This window comes from Hydra viridissima, unplaced genomic scaffold (assembly GCF_058129835.1).
Source record: "Hydra viridissima isolate aposymbiotic clone 2 unplaced genomic scaffold, HvirCarnegie_v1 scaffold_1, whole genome shotgun sequence".
In the NCBI taxonomy this organism is placed as follows: Eukaryota; Metazoa; Cnidaria; class Hydrozoa; order Anthoathecata; family Hydridae; genus Hydra; species Hydra viridissima.
Genome location: NW_028324300.1, coordinates 7,272,026 through 7,294,439, shown reverse-complemented (window position 1 = coordinate 7,294,439; position 22,414 = coordinate 7,272,026). Strand labels below are relative to the sequence as shown.

Sequence of the window (22,414 nt, the reverse complement as noted above, 5' to 3'; positions counted from 1 at the left end):
TTTCTAACAAAAAATAATTGTTCAGCTGTTAAAACTTTTTTCTAATAGCGTCAATGAAAATGATTCTTATCTATTTAAAGATGTGATATTTCAACAGCCGCTAAGCAGCTACCAAGTATTTTAACAGAATTTATTATCTTTTTGTGAATTTTTATTGATTTTATGATGTTCAACTTAAACTGCCATATTTACTTGAATAGAAACCACCCTCATTTTAAAACCACCCTTGAATAGAAGGTACATTTAAAGAGATTTGAGAATAAAAAAATGCATCTAGTTAATTTACATTCCAATTATTGTGAATTGTTTTTTTTTCTAAATTATTTACAGTTCTGTTAAACAATATTCACTTGGTAAAATTTCTAAATTCCTATTCACTTTAAGAGGACCTCTTGAATGTTACTAAAAATTTCCCAAAATTAATTATGCTGTGTTTTCTATTCAATAAAATGTGGCATTTAAATTACAGTATAAATCTTTCACTAAAAAAACACTCTTTAGAATTACTCATCAGATTGCTCTGATCAACTTATGAAAGATGGTTTTAGGTTTGTGTCCTTTTTTTTAAATGTTGTTTTAAACATTCAGCTAAGTCTAAAAATTTGGTTTATCCATTATTGTTTATATAAATAAGAAGGTGCACATTTCCAATTTCTAAAAAACCTTTGTTTATAGGTTTTTCATGTCAGTACCTGTTTATATTTAAAAGTCCCATTTTCATTATCTGGAATATATAGGCAGGAAACCTTTTAAATAAAAGTACAACAAGCTTTGGCTCATTAAATCATTTTTTTTGTATTTGAAGATTTTCAAAGTTTCCAACAAATTTTTAAAATTTCCAATAAATTCAATAACTAATTTTATACCAAATTAAAAATACCAAAATAAATTCAATAACTAATTTTATACCAAATTAATAAGTGGCAAAAGATGTTTCTGTAGACATTCGATGATGTACAAATCAAAAGTCAAAGTTTTTCGAGTGACAAATGGAGGACTCTTAAGACTACATGACCAAATCGCTTGCCACACAAGGATCTTCAGAGCAAACTTTTCTGTCTGAATATATTTAAATTTGTTGCTGAAATTTTTGACTGATACTTTATTCTGATGAAACTTTATTCTGATTATTCAATTGTTTACTCATTTTGGACTTATAAACTGATAGTATTAGTAAAATATCAATACAATTTAACATATCTATATAGAAAATCTATATAAAAAAAAATTTGGAATTATTTTAAGATATCTTATTGCTTATTTTATTAGACCAGAAAGTTTTGAGCCCAGTAAATAATTTTTACTTGCATGTAGATGTAATCTTACTTTAGGCTTGATGAACTTACTGACGATGAGGATTTGGACTTGCTACCTCATCCTACAATCCATTCAACAACATGGTGTTCTTGCAAAAATGTTTCATGTATTATTCAGTAACTTTACTACTAAAACATTAGTTTTTCCTTTTTTATACTTTTTGTAAATTTTTTTCTATTAAAAAAAATATTTAGAAAGATTTTATAAAGATTTTATAAGTAGATATATGTTCACTGTTTTTTTTAAAGATTTTAGTTTAAATTGTAAGAAAGATGGAAGCATTAATTTATGTGTTAAGTTTACAGATTTATATATTTTGTTTTCTCTGAAATAATGTAATGGCTCTTTATTAGTTATCATAATCTCTAATTTAAGTTATATATAAAATTTGTTATTAATTCTTATTATTGTTATTGTGTTTTTGTTGTTGTTATTATTATTGTTTTTAATTGCTTTTGGTATAGTTTTTTCTTATCATTATTACATTATCAGCATCATTATTTATTAGCTGGAATACCCAGTGCAATGCATCAGGTTTTCCAGCTATTAGAAATAATACTTTACTTTATTAGTCAGGAATGCAATTGTAGCTATGTAGTCATGTTTTTGGGGCAAAGAGTAGTTGAAAGGGGCTGGAACTTGGTTTCAGCTATAAGAACCTTTAACATGGAGTCCGTGGTAGTTCAAACCTATGGGTTTGTATAAAGAATACACCCACATATAAACTTTGGGTTTTACAGTATGCGACAAAAGTGTTTACATGTTTTTGAAAAATATTCTTTTTTAAAATAAATGATTGAAATACATGTTTATATATCAATATATATATACCAAAATAAAGGTAATTCATTGTAGTTTCATGTTTTGAGCCTGAATTTAAATGAATGAGAAGTGTTTATAGCAAATTATTTATTGAAACAAAATGTCAGATGTAAACAGTTTTGTCGCGATTTATGCTATTATTAATTTTAATGCGAAATTAATACTTTGTGGCTATATTTTTAATTTGTTTAAATAAAACATATCTCAATTAGTAATAAACGGTTTATTTATACTTAAAATTCGTAATGTAAACAACAGAAAAATTATAATTGAAAGAATGAAGAAAGTGTCGAAAGAAATTGAAAATTTAGCTGTTCAGAAGCTTAAATCAAGATTGTCTCTTCGTGAGACAGGACAAGAATTTAATATATCTTATTGTTTAGTCTATAAAATTAAGACGCGAAACGATATAGAGGAGAAATGCAACAAAAATGGACGCAAGAAAATTTTCACTACTCGAGATCAGAGAACAATTTCTAGATTAATCATGACAAATAAAGTAAAATCAGCACACGATGTAAAGAAACAATTAAATAATGCTCAAGGTACAGTGGTAAGTACTCGAACAGTGCAGAGAGAACTCAAGAGAATTGGATTCAAGGCAAAAAAGAAGATCAAGAAACCACTACTAACACCGAAACATCGTAAACAACGATTGGAATTTGCAAAGAAGTATGAAAACTGGACTTTTGCTGAGTGGAGTAAGGTGATTTGGACAGACGAAAGCAAGATTAACTTGATTGGCTCTGATGGCATTCGATATGTATGGAAAAAAGCTGAAGAAGGAATTTCTGATCGTGACTTTATTCCAACAGTAAAATATGGCGGCGGAAAGTTGTTGTTTTGGGGATGTTTCTCTTCGTCTGGTGTTGGTAAAATCGTAAAAATTGATGGAATAATGGACGCGAAACATTATATTGACATTTTAAACAATGGCTATTTGCCTAGTTTACGAGGATGGCGAAAGCAAATTCGTTCGACACTTTTTATGCAAGGCAATGATTCAAAGCACAAGGCAAAAATTACATTAGAATTCCTAAATTCGAAGAAATTTAAGATTCTAGAGTGGCCTGCGCAAAGTCCCGATCTTAACCCGATCGAGAATCTTTGGTCTATTGTGAAGAATCGAGTTTATAATTATGAAACAAGAGCAGCCAGTCGACAAAAATTATGAGAACGAGTTGAGTATGTTTGGAGTTCGATAACTGTTGAAGAATGCAAGAAGTTGATTGGTAGCATGCCAACGAGAATTGCAGCAGTCATTAGAAGTCGTGGAGGCTACACAAAGTATTAATTTCGCATTAAAATTAATAATAGCATAAATCGCGACAAAACTGTTTACATCTGACATTTTGTTTCAATAAATAATTTGCTATAAACAGTTCTCATTCATTTAAATTCAGGCTCAAAACATGAAACTACAATGAATTACCTTTATTTTGGTATATATATATTGATATATAAACATGTATTTCAATCATTTATTTTAAAAAAGAATATTTTTCAAAAACATGTAAACACTTTTGTCGCATACTGTATATATTAGATTATTATTGTTACTATTTTCATTAATTTTTTTAATAACTCAAAATATTTTTACAATTAAAATCCCTTATCAAAGTTTGTCATAATAATAATATTTCATTTTGAGCATCACAATATTTGTCTTATGTATTAAAAAATTGATTTCAAATTTTTTTTTTTTCTGTTTCATTGTTTATTTTGAAAATTTGTACTACAGTTTTTTTTTTTTTAATATTTTTCAGTTTTTTATTTAATATCTTTATTTGTTAACTTTATTATTCTAAAATATGACTTTATTTATTAACATATGATAGGTTAATCTGTTACTACTTTTAAAATTCGATTTTATTGATATTATGATGGCTTCTAACATTCCAAATAATTACACTCAAACAGTATGTCGCTATTTTAAAATGGATGGCTTTTGCAAACATATGGAGGATTGCAAATTTCGTCATGATAATAAGATTGACATTAGTTTGCAATCAAAAAAAAAAGAATCTGAAGAGACAAATGCTTACAATGGCGATAAAAAATCAGATGAAAAAAGTTTAAAGATCCAAAAAGAAACTTTTGTAAAAAATAATAAACTATGTAGATATTTCAAGTTAGATAGTTTTTGCAAAAAGGGAGAAATGTGTAATTATGCTCATATCAGCAACTCTCTAGAATTAAATGCTGAAAATTCACCAAAAAAAGCTCCAAAGATAAAAAAAAACTCAGTCACTTCAAAAAAAGAGAAAAAATATGCCGAATTAGCAGAAGGAATTAAAAGAGCAGAAGGACCACCTGTTGACAAAGAAATTTTACAAAATTGCAAGCATTTTATGTCAAAAAAAGGTTGTAGACATGGAAATAAATGTACATTTAAACATTATCGTTCTACTAGTGATGCTGCTGATGAGTTAATAGTGACCACTGATATCGAGTCCATCAATAATGAAGCCTTTAGAGCTCAAGATTTGCATCCAATAAATGATGAATTAGTAACTAATAAAGTTAGGATAATGAAGAGCAATCATAATAATCTATTTTCTGTGAATTCTAAAAAAGTTGTTGAGTCATATCTGGAAAATAGAAATCCTTCTGTTAAAATGTCTTACAGGTCTTATAACGAAAAAAGTTGTTATAAAGCTGATAAATACCAATCTAAACATGCTTGTTCCAAACCACTAGTTGAGCAAACAAGTTTGGAACTTGCTGTTCAAGAAGAAGCTGATGTTGAAGCTCTTGTTACAGCAGCAGTCAGTAACTGTAAGTTAGAAGAAAACTTGTTCAACAAAAACTTTAAGGATGATAAAATTTGCCCTTTTTTTTTAAAAAATCAGATTTGTTCTAAATCTGATACTTGTGATCTTCTTCATCCTAATACCAGTAATACAGAAAGTTATGATATGCAAGAGATCAACAAGGCTATCAAAGATGTTACTAATATATCAAAAAGTAATAACGAAAAGTTGTTAAACCATAGAAAGTTATGTAAATTTTTTCTTTCAGAATCTGGTTGTAGGAGAAAAAATCTATGCAAATATCTTCATGAAGATGTGAAAGTAGAAAACTTTCATACTTTAGAGACCAGTTCAATAGATAAATGTAATTCAGGTGAAAAGTTTCACATAAAAAAGTTTGAATATGAAAATACTTTGGTAAGTCCTGCTCTTCAGCAACTCAACAATGTGAAAAGTTTAGAAAACCTGGTAGACTTCAAGAAGCTGCGAAGTACTGAATTGCAGCAACTTGAGAAGCGTTTCAAAAATAAGTTTCAGTGGTCAACTTATGAGTCATCTGACATTTATATTGTATCAATTGAACCTTCAGACCCTGATTGGGTAAGTGCATCTTTATTTTTAATTAACAGAAATAATAAATAACAATAATAAAACTGAAATCAAATTTCTTTTTAGCCATTCATTGTCAAGTCATTTAATTTGCGTTTTAGTTTTCCAAAAGATTACCCTCAAGAGGTAAAAATATATACAGTTTTGTAAGCATATGAATATTTTATAAACGTATTTAACGTCATAAATAAATGGATTATTAAATTGATAATATAGCAGTTCTGTCTGTAACATTTTTAATGTTATTCTTTTTTATTCCAGTTATTCAAAGTAAGTCTTGAGAATAAGAATGGAGAATATCCAGATGGTTTTGCTGAGTAAACTTTTTTTTTTTTGTGGTTATGATTTGTTTTTTGAAAATTCTGTTTCCATACTCCTAAGAAATTTTTAAACAAATTTTTTTAAAACCAGGTCCAAGAAAGTAACAGTTTCCTGATATCTCCTTAGAGATTTGTCTCTTTTTATGAATTTTCTTAAATAAAAAGTAATCAAAATATATGCAATTTTTTTCAAGACATTTGTTCTAAACCTCTTTTCTAACAATACTGCATCTCTTTGCAGATATATGGATGATAATCTGCAAGATTGGCTTGAAAAAAGAAAGCAAGAGCGTAGTGAGACAGATCTTGCTTTTCGACCTTTTATACGATGGTTTGATAGAAATTTAGAAACATTGTTTACATCATCTGCTACTAAAGTTAGTTTGATTGCAACTATATTTTGCTATGATATGTTTTTATTAGCATATATATCCTTGGATTGTATTATTTTTATAGATTGATACTCATATGTATACTTCTATTAAATGTTTTAAAATTTAGAATGAAAAATTGTTGCTATAACTATCAGTCAACAACTACTGCATAAAAATTAAAATTCTAAACAAAGAAACGTTTTTTTCTAATGAAATTTGCTCAAGAATTAGTTTTCTTAACAATTGTGATTTTTTTTTCTGAGATGTTGAAGAGGTTTCTTATCTAATTGTTTACTGCAATAGGTAAAACGCCAGCAAGATGCTATGCGTGCAGGTATAATGCTGATTCCTCATCATAAGATTCTTAAAAATAGCCAAACTGTCAGTACAAGTTTTGAGTCAACTCCTCAGTCATTAATTACAAATGGAGCTGCAATAAGTGATCACAGTATGGTTTTAGAAGATAATGCAATTGATGGGGCCTTTCAAAAGACAGATAGTGATACTAATAGTAGCAAGTTTACATCTTTGCAAGTGAAGAAGGGCACTGAAATAAAGTTTGTTGGTATGTCAATTGTGAATGCTGGCACTTTAAAATTAATAGATATAGTTATGACTGTTCAATGTGATCGATGCAAGTTAAAGGCTGACATTAAATTAAAAGATCAAGTGTAAGTTGCTAAAATTAAATAACTTTTAACTTTTTTTTGTGTTTATAGACCTAAGAATAGAAATTTATTTTGTTTGCAATCAGTAGCAGCTTTTCTTTTTCTTGGACACATCTCTCAAGCATAGATTTTGTTTATACTGCATGTAAATTGTATTTATGATCATTTTAAAAAATTTTAAAACATATTCTGAAGCATTAAAAGCCAAAATAGTTTGTTGAGTTATTTAATAATTTTAATAGTCTAAAAACCAAAAAGAAATTAAAAAAGGTATTTTTTTAAAATACTCTTTTTATTTATCTTTGATCCATTTTTGTAATTAGTTTAAATTTAGTTATTTTTTTTAGTTCTTTGGTGACTTCATGTAAAAAGTGTAACACCTTACAAGCAGTAGTGTTTCACTCTGAATTGATGCATCAGTACTCACATGTTGCTGGTTACTTGCATTTGAATGGGTATAAGTTTTTAATGATTAAAATCTTAAATTTACTTATCATTTGTACAAGTCTAATATTTCTTTCCTTTTTCTTTTTTTTTTTTAGGTGCAAAGCATTTGAATTAATACTTTCTGATTCTATTGTCATTCTGACTTGCTTTGAATGTACTAAAGATAATTTGCTAAAGGTATATGTATGCTCTCAATAGATTCAACTTTTACATATCTTTTGCCTAATAGGCATTTTTATATTTGCTGATGTTAACAATATACTCAACATTTTATACCTGTTATTTTAATAAAAATCTCCATATACCAGGAGGCTTATTTTTTTAGGAAAATTATCTTTTATTTTGAAATGACTTAAAAACTTTAATTTTTTTTTAAAAAAAATTTTTTAAAAGAGAGCAAAACCTTTAAAAACTTGATTTAAAAAAATATGCAATTTGGTCTATTAGACATGATCTATGTATATGTCCTGTATATAATGAAACATTTAGAACATTGGGAATGCAAATAATGCTGTAAAATAACCTTTTCCCAGAGATGCTAACTCCTGATTCACATCTCTAGGAAATGATATTTCTATAGTGTTTCTATAGAAATTGCGGCTACTTCCTCCGATCCGTCTTAATTTTAAACAACATCATTGGCTATCTTTTTTTCACATTTGGAGTCCCAAAGTAATTTTACAGCAATGGAGGACTACCATTAACTAACAATAGTTTCCTTCAGTCATGAGGAAAACAATCTCAACAATTTTCATTCTTTTTTTACCATAGTAATGGACAAGCTGTAAGTAATTTGATTAAATATCTTATCTTTTGTCTTATTGATATTAACCCAATTAGGTAACTCAATAGAAATGCTGCACCTAAATCTCTTCTCATTGATTAAAAACAGACTGCCAGACCTAAGAGTATTCCCAGTAGTCCTGACTTTTGGAAAAAGTTTTACAAAATTATCCCTATTTTGGTCTGATATAAATAACAATAGTTAGAGAATTACTTAGGGGAGAGGGGGGCAGCTTTGAACATTTTTTAAACTTTTTTTTATAAATCAATATTTTAATTATTCAAACCATTTTTTTTCTTCTGAATAGTTAAAACAATAATTAAGGAATAAAACTGCAGTGTTTAAATAAATTTTGAGCTAAAAAATAAGTCAGAATATTTATTTCTGCAGCATGCGCGAATGCATTTTTGCATTTTTGAACGAATATTTATTTCTGCAGCATGTTCAAAACTGCCCCAACCTGAGGCAGCTTTAAACACACCTGGGGCAGCTTTAAACACACCTGGGGCAGCTTTGAATTATCTTTGACAAATGGAAATAACAAGTAATTAAATTTTTTTTTTTTTAAAATAAAGCATTGATTTATTTTTAAATTTCCTTAAGTTTAAGTTTCTAATAGTAAAAATCAGTTATTTTTTCTAAATTATCTAATCTTATAATCATTCTAAAGAGTTGATCTAACAAAAGTTATATAAAGCTATTTAAGCTGTAAATAGAAGTAATTTTTTAAAAAAAAAAAAAACTTACAAAACCAACTAAACCTTAAACTTCAAAAAAACACGATTATAACGTAAATGGAAATGGATTAAGTTTAAGTTGGGTATGTCAAGCCATAATTCATTTTAGAGCTTTTTATTAGGTAGTCTCTAAACATTATTTCCTTATCTTTGTTAAATACTTGTGCGACAGTATATTTAGTTGTCAAACCAAGCTTGGTCTTAGATAAAAAGTTTTTATACTTCTTTTTTCTGTAATGTAAAATATTACGTTTTATATTATAAGTTACAGCAGCTTTGTTTAGCCTCATTAATCCATTTGCAACTTGGAGAGCAGCATTATTAACATCATCCTCTATGACTTCTGTAACTCTCTTTTTTTTTGTAATTTCGAACCACTTTTATCTTTAAATAATCAAAAATCAGGCCGTAAAAAATCAAGCAATAAAGTATGAGAGTATAAACAACGTTTCAAAGGTGCCCCATTCATTTTATTCAAAACTGCCCCAATAGCGATTTAAATAATAAACAATGACTTTTCCAAACAAAATTATCTCAACGATTGACTTTTTCTTCTTAATTATAAATCTTATGAGTTATTCTATCTTATAAATAGCATTAAACATCTCATTAGTTAGAAACGTGGTCAAAAAATTCTTACAACTTTATATCAAAATGTTTACGGTTTGTCCTCAAAAACAAACCAATTATATATTTTATCCAGTTTATGCCAAATCCCAGGAAAGACAGGTGACAACTGCGAGGGTAAATATTATCTTCACAAAATATTTAGTTTTATTAAGTTTAAATACAAAAACGCTTCAAAAATGCATTTTTTCAAAGCTGCCCCCGTTCAAAGCTGCCCCCCTCTTCCCTAATTAATTCCAAATTTTTTTGTTTCTTGAAGTTTATTGTATCATTTAAAGTTTTTAATCAGTTTTTACAGATTTCAAAGGACGCTTAGAAAGTTATCAGATTTTTTGGAAAGCAGGTGCCATTATGGCCTGGATCTTGCTTTCAGTGACCTTTTCTGATGCTGCTTTCCATTTTTGCTTAAATTTTTTGTCATTTTTTGCTGATTTGTTGTTTTTCAACAAGATTCCTTTTATAAGTGTCCAGTAACTCTTGATTAAGTTGCTAATTATATCCAATCAGAAAGTTTTAAGCCCAATCAATAGTATTTAGTATATTGGGTTGACAACTAAGTAATTTTGGTTTTATAGTATAAAACAAACTCATGTATTTCAATACAAAAAAAAATCTTTAATCAATTATATATTTTCTATTTTGTTCAATGACCTTTTGCCATCTTTCTTGCAACTTCATGATTCTACGCTCGTAGAACTTCTGGTCCTTATCAGCAAAAAACTTAACCACGTGATTTAAGGTCATCATCATCTGTGAACGATTTAGCATTAAAAAAAACTCTGCAAACTTTGAAATAAATGGTAATCAAATGGTGCCAGATGTAAGGAGGATATGTCAACACTTCCCAACCAAGCTTCAATAATTTTCCACAGGTTGCAAAAGATGTGTGAGGTCTTAAATTATCAAGTTGGAAACTATTCTTTTCCGATTTGCCAATTCCGGCTATTTTCCCTTGATTGAATCATCCAGATTCATTAGTTGTCAACAGTAAACCTCAGAATTGATTGTTTGTTTCCTCAGAAGCAGCTCAAAATCACAACATCTTTGTAATCCAACCATATTGACAGCATGGTCTTTTTTTGATGCAATTCAGATTTTGATGTGGTTTGTGGTGATTCATCTTGCTTGCATCATGATCATTTTCAAATGATTTTGCTGTAGGCAAACCATTTTTCATCACCAGTAATGATTTGCTTTAAGAAAGGGTCAGTTTGATTGTGCTTAAGGTGCATATTACAAATGTTGATTCGTTGTGTCAAGTGAATCTCTTTCAAATCATGACGGAACCAGACATCGAGCTTCTTAACAAGTCCAAGACTTTTCAAGTGCTTTTCAATAGTTATGTAAGATACATTTAACCTTTCTCCAAGCTCTCGAACAGTTATACGGCGATCATCTTGAACCATAACTTTGATTTCATCATCATCAACTTCAGAAAGCCGACCAGTACGCTACTCATCTTTGAGAAAAAAATCTCCAGAACGAAATTTTTGAAACCAATTTTGACATGTACGCTCTGTTAGACATTTCTTTGTGAGCTTCAGCCACTTTCTTTCATTTGCGAAAAAAAAAAAAGTAAAATGTGCCGAAAATGTTCGTTTTTGCGCCCCATTTTAAAATTGATGCACAGCTGACATCTACACAAGTACTCATGCACCACTTGCTTCTAAAGTACCTCTATATGTCTTGTATCAAATGTAAAAAACCAAAGTACATTAAGATTAACTGGTCGTTAAAAAAGTAAAGTATGCTTTTTATGACTAAAAAACGGAAATTACTTAGTTGCCAACACAATATTTAGTTAAGTAATTTTTTTACTGTGGCTAAATATCAAGGTGTTTTTTGTTTTTGTAATTCTTTACAATTCAACACTTAAATCGCTATTACTTCTTTGATATATTCAAATAATTCTTCATTTACTCTCAACTCAACATTTTTATATCTTTTCTACTTTCTTTTTTTTTTCTGAAGCAAAATTTTCTTCCTTTTAAATTATCAAGTATTGTAAGGTAGCCTTCAAAATCTTGTTCTTATTCTTAACAATCCTATATTAGAGCTATGTTATAGCATGCTGGACTTTTGGAGGATTGGGTGTGTAAGGATATGAAGATGACTCAAGGTTCTGTGTAATCGCAACACTTTGATCTAATTCCAAAACATGTGTACTTTTGTTAATGCGTAAGATATTTTTGCTATATGTATAAAAATAACAATCTTTTGCAGCAGGTGACGTTATTAATCACGAATTCTCTCGCTTTCCTTATATTCTGATTATATATTTTCCAAACCCTACATGCCTGCCTGCTTTATGTTTTAACTCCTCTTTTTAACATCTTCATCCAACTAGCATGTTTAAAATCTTTTTAATATTGGTTTCTTTGTGTTTGTGTATTGGCGTCTTTTTACAGTATTTGGTGAATGTACTAAATAAGCACCTCCCCAATCTTTATTTCCTAAGAAACAAATGTTCAGAGAATTATAATTTGAAATTCTCTTGAACTGTTGTTCAAAACATATACAAAAATAAATAATGTTACCGTATTATAGAATGTTTTATGAGTATAACCTACCGAAGTATAATAACCACTAATAAATTAGATTCATTGTGTTTTGGTCAACGTTTTCAATTTTCGTTAAGTTATCAAAAGGCTTAATCATATCTAACATTAAATTTAACTTGTGTAAGTTCAAAAGCTTTTAATTGGTCGCATCCAATATTATGGTGTATTATAGACGCTAGAAGGATAGTACTTAGTTCAAATTTTTTTACAGGGTCTTACATATGGATCAGTCAGGCATCATTGGTGTACATCTTGTCATGGAAGGATGGATATTGAAGTCCCAGCTACACAATTTAATGTTTTACAGCCAGCAGGTTTGTTTTTACAAACGTGTATTAGAATTCATACTAATTGGGATAGTTTAACTCTTAAAGATGAATCTTTTTATAGGTGCAAGTGTCCTGGATATTAAGTTAAAGCCACCATCAAAGTTAAAGGCTATTCGAGATCCAAGTGTTAAAGACGGAGAACCTTTGCCGGAGAATGGAGCATGCAGGCATTATAAAAAAAGCTACAGATGGCTCCGGTATGGTGCATATTGCTATAAAGAATTTATGCCAAATGTATTTTTTTTTCTTTGCTGCTGCATGATTATTTGAATATTTTATTATGCTTAATAAATTTTATTATAATCAGATTTCCGTGTTGTGGTAAATTATTCGCATGTGATAAATGTCATGAGGAAAGTTCAAACGACGGTCATGAGATGTTGTTTGCAACCAAAATGCTGTGTGGTTTTTGTGCTAAAGAACAGGTTGTAATAAGCTTAAGTCACAAAAATGAATAACATTTTAAAATTGAGCTTATTTAAACGCTGGCGTTTTTAATTAATTAAAAAGTATTGATTATTATTCTAATTATTTATCTCTCTTTTTATTTCTTAATTAATGGGTTTTTTTGCTTAGTATATTCGCATCCTAAAAAATAGTCTTTATTTAAATGAAGCTCTTGCTGACTTTTCAGCCGTTTTCTAAGGATAAGCCATGCGTTAGGTGTGCTTCTAACACTACAAGAAGTCGGTCATCTCATTGGGAAGGTGGCAAGGGATGCCGAGATGCTGTAAAAATGGCGAGGTACTTTTTTTTTTAAAGAAAAAGAAAAGAAAAACTGCGAAGAATTTCTTCTGCATTTTAAAATTATATTGGTTATTTTAAACTAATTGATTTTTAGAGGTGATAAACGTAAATCAGCAGGTCTCGGAAAGACAATTTCACGAAAACATAAAGTCGATAACTCAAAACAGTAAAGTTCTATTCCTTTGGAGTTTTCACTAAATCCATTTTAGTTTGAGCTTGTACCATTTTTACTAAAGTTCCATTTTATTGCTTTATTAAAGTCAGTTATGTTCAATAATTATTGCAACACCTTTGCTGTAAGTGCAAAGGTGTTGCAATAATTATTGAACATAACTGACTTTGGACCTGTGAGATAAGTAAAAAGATATCTTTACCCTTATTCTGCCTCCTAAAAAACCTCTTGGACGAAACTATTGTTTTCTTCCTGTTTTGAACAATCTTATTACGACAGGAGAAAATAGAAGAAAATGTTGCTAAAGTGATTACCGCCGTCAACTGATTTCTTTTGCACAGATTATGAACTGTTTTTTTTTTATCACTCTATAAAAAATTTTCTTTTGCAACTTATCAGTTCTTTTTGTTGTGTCATTTTTATAATTAAACGTAGTATAATTTTTTTTTTTTTTTAATGCAAAAATTTTTTCGGTATTAATGAATTCACGAAACGAAATTTATGTCTAATTTAAAACAGAAAGAATATAATGATTCCTAATGAACTTAACGATTTTTCTTATGAAGCGAGTAAGCATCTGCGTCTCGTTATTTTTTTTATTCGAGACGAGACGAGACGATGATATCCGGGACACAATTTTTAAAATCCGAAAGAAAATTTATTGTCCCGGTTTATAACTTCATTCCGGGACAGTTTATTCGTCAATTTTTTCCGGGACATTTCTTGTCTCGTTATGCTTGTTCCGGTTCATTTCAGAGAAAACGATTCCGAGACGCAGACCCTTAGAAGCGAGTATAATAGTATTTTAAGATTCGCACAAAATCGCACCAGAACAGGTGTATTTTAAAAGGTTAGGAACAGCTTCTTTTTTTTTTTAATTAAGATCTACAACACCAGTCAACAGGAATTATGAAGTCTAATTTCATCGATTTGATTGCTATTTCTTCCCTCTTATTTCTTCCATCTTATTAAAGAAGTTAAAAGTCTTACCTAAAAAAGTTTTCTTTTGTAGCTGTTGGGATAAAGTTAGCGATTTTGAAAAAATTACCCTTTTTTTTAAACTTTATTGTATTGTAACAAGAAAACAAAATTTTGTTATGAATTTAAATCAGTTTTAATATAATAGAAAACTATTTAAAACAAACAAATACTGTATAGAATATATTAAAAATTTAGAAATATTTTTTGTACTCCTGTGGTTGTGTGCACTTTCCTCTATTATCCCCCATTTATAGTCCCCATTATATTTATTGTATTGTCCTTCCCACCCCCCACCCCCTCTGATAGCACTGTTCAAAGATCTTGTTCACAACGTTTATTTTATTCTTCTAAATAGGCACCCATGTTATTTTTAAATTGGTCCAATCAGCAAATAACTCACTTTAAATGATCTGCAACACACTTGTCTAATCTGCACATGATATGTTATATATACTAGATGTCTAACTTTGATCCGAAAAGTGAAGCCGTATGGTATAACGTAATGCTACTGTCATTATATTTCAATTTTATTTAATAGTTTAATAGTCAATCATTACTATAATGCAGGAATTTCACATAATTTTATGTAAAAATAAAAGTTTTGAAGCCCTATTGTTTATTACTTTTGCGGATGTTCATTTCAAACCTGTTCGCTTCATCACTTAAAAAGTTAATTTTCTATAAAACTTTCTAGGAATAAGTATAAATACATAAAGTTTTATACATTTTTGAAAAGCTCATGTTATGGAGATTTTAAGAAAATTCTACATTTTTACTTAAATGGTTCAGTTTAGGAGTAATTATTTGAACAAAAAAATAATATTCTTCAAGTTCACTGAGACTTTTGGCAGTTACCCACGCTTCCCCACACTTTACATTAAATGTAGTATAGTAGCCTAGGTGTTTATTAAAAACATGCATAAGAATGAGTTGTAGAAACGTGTGGTATGCGAAATTATCGAGAAAAGTGTGATAAAAGTAAAAAAACAGAAAACCGCTTTTTATCGTGGTTTCAAATTTTGTTCATTTATAACAATAGCTTGGTATATGTTTTTTAATTTATTATCAATTTTTTATTGATACCATGACATTCTTGTATTTTTGCACTCATTTTTTGGTAAATGTACACGGCCAATATATAAAGAGTTGAAACATTTACATCAGTATAACAAATTCACAGTGGAAATTAAACCGACACGTTTGACTATTGAATATTACGTAGGTTACTTTAGTGACTTGTTAATATGACAACTTTTAAGTGTTCCAAATGTAAATTATTGCTTTCCTATATTGATGGAGGAAGGACAGTTGAGGCACTGTCAACAATTTTAAAAGAAAATTATCAATTTTCTGAGGACAACTTGTATTTCATCATTAGCGATATTCAAAGGCACATTATTCCGTCGTTTAATAAACGATGGATACAGGCGTCACGGAAAAAGGAAGCTTTTTTTTTATCTAAGAACAGTGATTGGTTGGATTCTGAATATTGTGTAACTTTATCTAACTCAGAAGAGGCAATTACCGACTCCACGCTATCTACTTCTTTAGAAAAACGCGGAAGACCGTGCGTGTCTTAAGGAGATTCGTCAGAATCCAGCAAAAAAAGAAAAAATTCCATGTTACTTAAGGAATTCGGATTCGAGCACATCTTTAATACATATCTTCAGCCGTTGCGTTTAATAGGAGAAGAAGCAGAAGCAAAATTTGTGGAATCATTAAGGATTGCTGATAAAGACAAAAAAAAATTAATATCCAGTTTTATGGAAAACGCAAGCCAGAAAAATATGCTAACGGATGAAGAAACACTCAGCGTGTTTATTGATTATATTTAACAAAAGCACAATATTTTTACATGAGGAAGGTGACAAATGAACGAAACTGTTCCTTATTCCCACCATACTATAAAACTCAAAAAATTAAACAGACCTGCTATCCACCATCTTCTGCAATAGAAATTACGAACTGGCGCAGTTGTTTGGCAAAATCCGGCACCTTCATCTGTTCGTTTTTGTCAACCTACATGCATAGAATTTTGCAAAGAGACTCCCGAGAAAATTAAAGCCATTGTAGATGAAATAAAGAGCCAAATAAACTCTTTGCGGCCGTCTATAACTAATAAAAATGGTAAAAGTGTACAAGTAAAACATGAACTTTTCTAACAATGATATATGGAAAAGTGGCTCAGGCATTAACGGATACACCTTCTGGGTCTACATGTACAATATGTGGAGATACTCCACGGCAAATGAACGATTTGACTAAAGTGGCTTCTAGGCCTGAAAATGAAAATTCGTATCAATATAGATTGTCTACATTACATGCCTGGATACGTTGTATGGAAATGATATAACACGTTTCTTACAACCTTTCTTACCAAACATAAGCAGCCACAAGTGAAGAAAAGAAACGGCTAAAGCAAGAGAAGAAGATCTTGGTGCAGAAACGTTTTCGTGAGGAGCTAGGGTTGATCATTGAAAAACCAAGACAAGTAAGTGGCAATACCAAAGAATGTAATACTGCTATAAGGTTTTTTTACAATGCAAGCTGCTCTGCTGAAATCACTGGAGTGGATGAAAATTTGATTAAGCGATTTTACATAATTCTGCAAGCTCTCTCCTCAGGTGTTATGATAAATGCTGAAAGTTTTGGTAGTTATGCTGTAGAAACTTCCCGAATCTATGTGACCAATTATGGATGGTACTATATGCCATCTTCAGTACACAAAATCTTACTTCACGGAGAAAATATCATAAAGCATTTTGCAGTACTTCCTACCGGTCAACTTTCAGAAGATTTCGCTTTCATCATGCCAGAAAATGTTCTCGATCAGTTACAAATGAGGATGTATTTCATACTCTTCTGTACACTTCCGATCCGTACATCACCAGCATTAGAAAACCGTATAACAAAAATGTGCAAGAACTTGATAAAGTTACTCTGCAACTTTTGAAAGTCAACGAACTGATTTCAGGAACTGAAACTCCCTATGTAGTTATGATATAGTACCTTTAATATACCTATACATTATTTCATAAAAACAACTATTTAAAAATTGTTGTTAAGAAACTGTTTTAAATATTTCTATAATTAGTAGGTAAGCATTTTATGCATTTTTTGTCGTTTCTAATAATTTTAGGTATTTTCATACATTTGTAAAGTATTATGTTAAGTATAAATAAATAAAAAATTGCCAATTTTGAAGTTTTTGATTTTTATCTATTTATTTTTAACTTTTTATTACAAAAAGTATTTCATTAGAAGAGTCATATACTACTTTACATTTGTGCAAAATTTTAAATCTCTATTTTTAGTTACAAAAAAGTTAAAAATAGGTCCGAAACAGACCTTTTTTTTCCACTGTGCGACGGAGTGACTTACAAAGCGCGGGAAGCAGTACTAAGAAACATTTCTTTGAAGATTTACAAAAGATTGTGAGAAAGATGGTTCGTACAAAAGCAGAAAATGCATGCAGAAAAGGTTTGATTCGTTTAACAATTCTACTTTCTGTCGACCTAAGTCAAAAAAAAATTTTTTTGTTAACTTATGTTACAAACTTACTCTTCTTTATATGGAATGCTATATAAGTAAGAAAGTAATGTATCATGTGCGTATAACACATACATAATACATACATAATACATACATAATACATACATACATACATACATACATACATACATACATACATACATACATACATACATACATACATACATACATACATACATACATACATACATACATACATACATACATACATACATACATACATACACACATACATAAATTCTACTTTTTGCTTTGACAAGATTTTAGTCACTGTCCTGGACTTGTCGACTACTTTTTGTTTTTAGGACAGCATGTTAAGGTTAATACCAAATTAAACTCTTTTTCATTAAAACCAACATAAATTTTTTTAAAACCACAATCTGATTTTGGTGGAATTGATTGGTATCTGCTGCATTTTGCTCTTTCTACACAACCAACATTTTATGCTTGCCCAAAATTTTTCAATTGGATGAATTTGTGGCATGTTTGCTGGATTCATGTTTTTTTGAGTTTTTTGTTTTAGTTGCTTTTAGCAAAATGTCAACCTTTATTCCTTTCAGGATTGTATAAAATTTCTGGTCTGGGAGCCTCAAACAGTCAAGTTTGCAGTAGGTTCCATTAAATTTCACTTTTAATTTCTTAAAGCTTTTCCAATAACAGTTTTTGACTACCTATTTGGCCTTCACTGAATTGCTGGTGGGATCTTCCAGGGAATTTTCTGCATTCTGTGTGTTTTGTAACCATATCTCATTTGAGCTTCTTGAATTGTCAACTTGGGAATACCTTTTTTTTTTTTTCAATATATAGAATGGAACTTGATTTACATTGATCACTCTGATTGCCTTTTGATAAAAAATTTAAGCTTAATTATTGTGATTATGATAATGATTATGATTTTTAAGCCATTTATCCAAAATGAATTTTCTAACTTCTGCTTGCAAATACATTTTTGTTATTGTTATTGTTTACAATCAACTTTTTTTAAAACTACATTCCTTTAAAGTAATAAAAAGTTATCAAAATCAATTAAATGGTTCTTAAAATCTTTCAAAAATCCCATGGGTCATTATCATTCCGGACAGTCTTTAATGCATATTATAGTTATGTGTAGCCATTACAAATTCTATCATGACGCTTAAATCATGGTGGAGGATCTCTCTTTTTCTCTTACATATAATGTATCCATACAAACTGTAAAACATTCTAATAGCACTTATAAGATTAATATTTGTAAACTACTTTTTCTACATTGTAAAAATACAATTTGGACTTCTCAAGATCAATCAATTTGTTAAAAAATTTCTCTAGCAGTTTTATTCCCTAATCCTTTCCAAAGGGTAGATATTAACTGTTTAGTTTTGTTAATAGAAAGTTCCAAGATGCTTCATTGCAATTAATGAATAGTATAAATAATAGTCATATAGTTTTTTAAACAAGGTAAAAAAAACATCAATATCTATGGAGGTTGGTAGGCTTGATCTATGACTCTTAAAACTATTTTTTTAAACTCACTAATCTTTTTTAACTTAAAACACCTTAATTGTCTTTAGGCCTCTTTAGTTAATAAATTAACATTGTTTTTATACACACACAAATCTTTTAAATTGCATCTGCAAAAGTCAGAGCTGCATTTTTTAATTAAGCTTCACCTTGAATTCAGCATTAATGTAGCCAGTATCAGCATTTTTTTTTTTTTTTTTTTTTTTGTAGATGTCACTTTTATTAACTGTACTTTTATTAATTAGAATAAAGTTTCAAAACTTGTTTCTGTTTCCATAATATCACTACTATCAAATTATCTTGTAACCATCTTACCATCTTAGGTGTTAGTACATTTTTTAAATGTTTGTTTTTTTATATTAGTCATTATTAAGCATCATTTTTCAAGTTTTTTTTTGCTTTTTGTTCTCTTTTTTTCTGTGCCTGTCTGTTTGGTCTAGATATTTTACTGTTTTTTTTCTTTATACTTTTAGCTGTAGCAGCAAAAGCCCCTAGAAAATCTACAGGTGGAGGATCAAATGCTGCAAATAGTTCATGTTATGAATCACCTAGAAATGGAGTTAATTCTCCATTAATAAACCATGCAAAAATGTGGCCAACACCAACATGGCAAAAAGGTAAAAAGAAACTTTTGTAGAATTTTAATGAGATTAATTTCTATTTTAAAAAAAAAAAATCATGTTAAACCAAGATCAAATTAAACCAAGAAACGTTTTTCAACCAAAATTTCTTTTTTTAAAAAATATCTTTGCAAATAAAACTCATTTTAAAAATCTGTAAATGTCAAAATGACTTTCGATTTATCAAAAATATTTTAAATGGCCAAGAAAAAAGCACCAAAAAGTTCAGTTAGTTAAGCTAATTTCTTATTGATAGAAATATATTCATACTTGTAACAAAAGTAAGCAATATTTCAATGAAGTTTCTTAAAATATTTTTCTTAAATATATTCTTAAGTATTTTTCTTAATATTTTAACAATTATTTTAAATCTGAATTATTTTTGATGTTTGGTATTGCAGGAATAAAATGTTTTTTTTTCAAAAACGAAAATCAAAAGAGTACATCTGAAACTAGTTATGGTTCTTCTTCATCCGATTCTCAACAAACTCCAAAAGACACTTTCACAGAAGCTAATACAGGTTTACTAACAAAAACTAATTAGTTATTTCCTTATTAAAATGGTCACCAATTTTTGCAATTTTTCTATGATGCTTTATAATCGAAAACAAATAACCATAATTTTGGCTATAAAGTTGATAGCTTGTTTAACTTAAAGAGTTTAGTTATAAGAGTTTTCAGATTTTCTAGCTGTTTTTTGTTTTGTTTATATTTAGCTTCTAAATTAATTGAAGAATCTACAATAACCTCATTGTCTGATAGAAGATCGTTATATGAAATAAGACCTTTATCGCCGTCGTCAAGTACTTTCACGTCACCGGCTAATTTAAACGCTTCTCCAAAAAGTAATTCAAATCAAAAACGAAGAATTGTCATGGATATTGAGAGCGATAGCGAATGAATCAAAATAAGAATTGTCATCCTTTTGAGAACCACTATTTCATCTAAAATAATCATTGGCATTTCTTACTAGATCAATCGAGAACAATACGTGAGTTTGTAGTTGTAAATTTGTTTAACTTGGCCTCATATATATTTATAAAAAATTGTAAATAAAAATCTTCGCAGAGAGTGTTTGTTCTTGGATTTTCCTCACGTCATAAATCAGAGTCAGTCATAAATCAACAGCCCAAAACGAAGTAAAAAAAAAACTTTACCATACCATTATCAAATTGTACTTTGATAGCGTAGAGAAGGATGGGGTTTAGCAGAGGTAAATAATGTTTTTGGAGGATGTTTTAGTAGGAAACGATAACAGTGCATCGAATACAGGCGCGCTACCTCTTTTTTTCAGTGTACTGTTACTAATGGTACGCGCGTCAAGTAACACCTGTCTGAAATAAATACCCCAAGATTAATATTAAGTCAACAAAAATACGACCACATCATGTTATATAATTTTAGAATATTGGTGTAATCTAGATTCTGATTAAATAGTTCATTAAAATCTAATAGCTACTCGTCTGGGTTTTGGTAAGGGGGGGCACTATAGAATTCTTTTAAACTGTTAAAGTTTTCGTGTCGTTGGAGAAAAAATTATCAATTATGAAGAACTTGTACGATACTGCTCTCTCAAGGTCTGAAATTGTGGGCGCAAAAAATGTACACCACTTGCATAGATTTCCAGAAAATCATGGTGATTTAAGAATAAAAGGAGGGGTCCCATCTAGATAAAAAAAAAAAAAAAAGATGGAAATGTATGAAAGTAGATCGACCAGACATAATTACTGGACCTTCAACAAGATTTTTTCTCAGGTATAATAATGAATATTTTCTGTATACGAACTGAATACAAGGACGCTAATAAAGTTTAATTTATATCAGTATCGAATGAAATGAAAGACATATGTCTTTTATCAAAATTGTGGCAAAACTTGATAAAAAGTAATGCAAGTAAAAAGTAACATGATAAAAAGTAATGCAAGTAAAAAGTGATGCAAAATGTTTGAAATGCAATGCAACTACTAAAACTACGCAAAAAATACAACAAGCGCGTCTAAAGAAAGTACAAAAAATAGAATTAATATTGTTATGGGAACAACTAGTACTTAGGGTGGAATGCAAGAACCGAACTTGAGTCAAGTTCGACTTGAAATCTCAAGTTCGACTTTGTCAAGTCAGACTTGAAAAATTGACTTGAGCGAATGCGTAAACGAGACTTGAAAATTTCAAGTTCGTGCTTGAGAAAGTCGAACTTAAAAAATAGTCGAGGCATTGAATTTAGGGCGTTTATCGGAAAATGCACTTCGCAACCAATAGCGGTAATGGATTTTTTTTACGGGAACAACCTTTTACTGAAACAAAATCCGTGTAATGATATTTGTATAATATACGATTAAATAAAAAGTTAAACAGTAAATAAAAACAGTAAATTAAAACAGTAGATTAAATAAAAAGTAAAACAGTAAAAAAAAAAAAAAAAAGGTCTTGCTATGTATTTTTCATCAGAAAAATAAATTCATCTTGGCACTTTCAATTCCAAATCCTAAGTTGT

General features: G+C 29.4%; 3 protein-coding genes across 9 annotated transcripts in view; all 3 read left to right on the top strand.

Annotated features, from left to right (window-relative positions):
- The window catches only part of LOC149893138 (uncharacterized), a 9,420-nt gene extending 7,793 nt beyond the window's left edge, over positions 1-1,627 (top strand). The window contains exons 5-7 of one of the 2 annotated variants that reach the window (XM_090084198.1): positions 49-115; positions 502-548; positions 1,332-1,627. In XM_090084198.1, the coding sequence (XP_089940324.1) occupies positions 49-115; positions 502-548; positions 1,332-1,437 (220 nt within the window). In that variant the 3' untranslated portion in view covers positions 1,438-1,627. The remainder of the gene's footprint in view (positions 1-48; positions 116-501; positions 549-1,331) is intronic. The other variant, XM_090084207.1, reaches the window with a different exon arrangement.
- A 1,830-nt stretch (positions 1,628-3,457) lies between these two features.
- LOC145187397 (uncharacterized) lies at positions 3,458-13,808 on the top strand. 4 transcript variants are annotated; one of them, XM_090084157.1, is made up of 13 exons: positions 3,945-5,492; positions 5,568-5,627; positions 5,763-5,818; positions 6,063-6,198; positions 6,499-6,866; positions 7,211-7,318; positions 7,406-7,487; positions 12,231-12,333; positions 12,410-12,545; positions 12,656-12,773; positions 12,983-13,092; positions 13,190-13,335; positions 13,425-13,808. In XM_090084157.1, the coding sequence occupies exons 1-12, from the start codon at positions 4,020-4,022 to the stop codon at positions 13,263-13,265; spliced, it is 2,826 nt and encodes a 941-aa protein (XP_089940283.1). In that variant the 5' UTR covers positions 3,945-4,019; the 3' UTR covers positions 13,266-13,335; positions 13,425-13,808. The 4 variants fall into 4 exon arrangements, with proteins under 4 accessions (XP_089940291.1, XP_089940283.1, XP_089940304.1 ...); XM_090084178.1 differs by having other exon boundaries at positions 3,976-5,492; positions 5,603-5,627; XM_090084172.1 differs by having other exon boundaries at positions 3,976-5,492; positions 5,603-5,627; positions 13,190-13,522.
- A 3,769-nt stretch (positions 13,809-17,577) lies between these two features.
- LOC145187404 (uncharacterized) lies at positions 17,578-20,987 on the top strand. Of its 3 annotated transcripts, none has more exons than XR_016449019.1 (5): positions 17,585-17,728; positions 18,361-18,408; positions 19,774-19,917; positions 20,360-20,441; positions 20,637-20,700. XR_016449019.1 is itself a non-coding variant. In XM_090075216.1 (5 exons), exons 1-5 carry the CDS (start codon positions 17,692-17,694, stop codon positions 20,819-20,821), a joined length of 534 nt encoding a protein of 177 aa, XP_089931342.1. In that variant the 5' UTR covers positions 17,608-17,691; the 3' UTR covers positions 20,822-20,987. The 3 variants fall into 3 exon arrangements, 2 of the variants coding, with proteins under 2 accessions (XP_089931802.1, XP_089931342.1); XM_090075216.1 differs by having other exon boundaries at positions 17,608-17,728; positions 20,322-20,441; positions 20,637-20,987; XM_090075676.1 differs by lacking the exon at positions 18,361-18,408 and having other exon boundaries at positions 17,578-17,728; positions 20,322-20,441; positions 20,637-20,987.
- Positions 20,988-22,414: the final 1,427 nt, after the last annotated feature.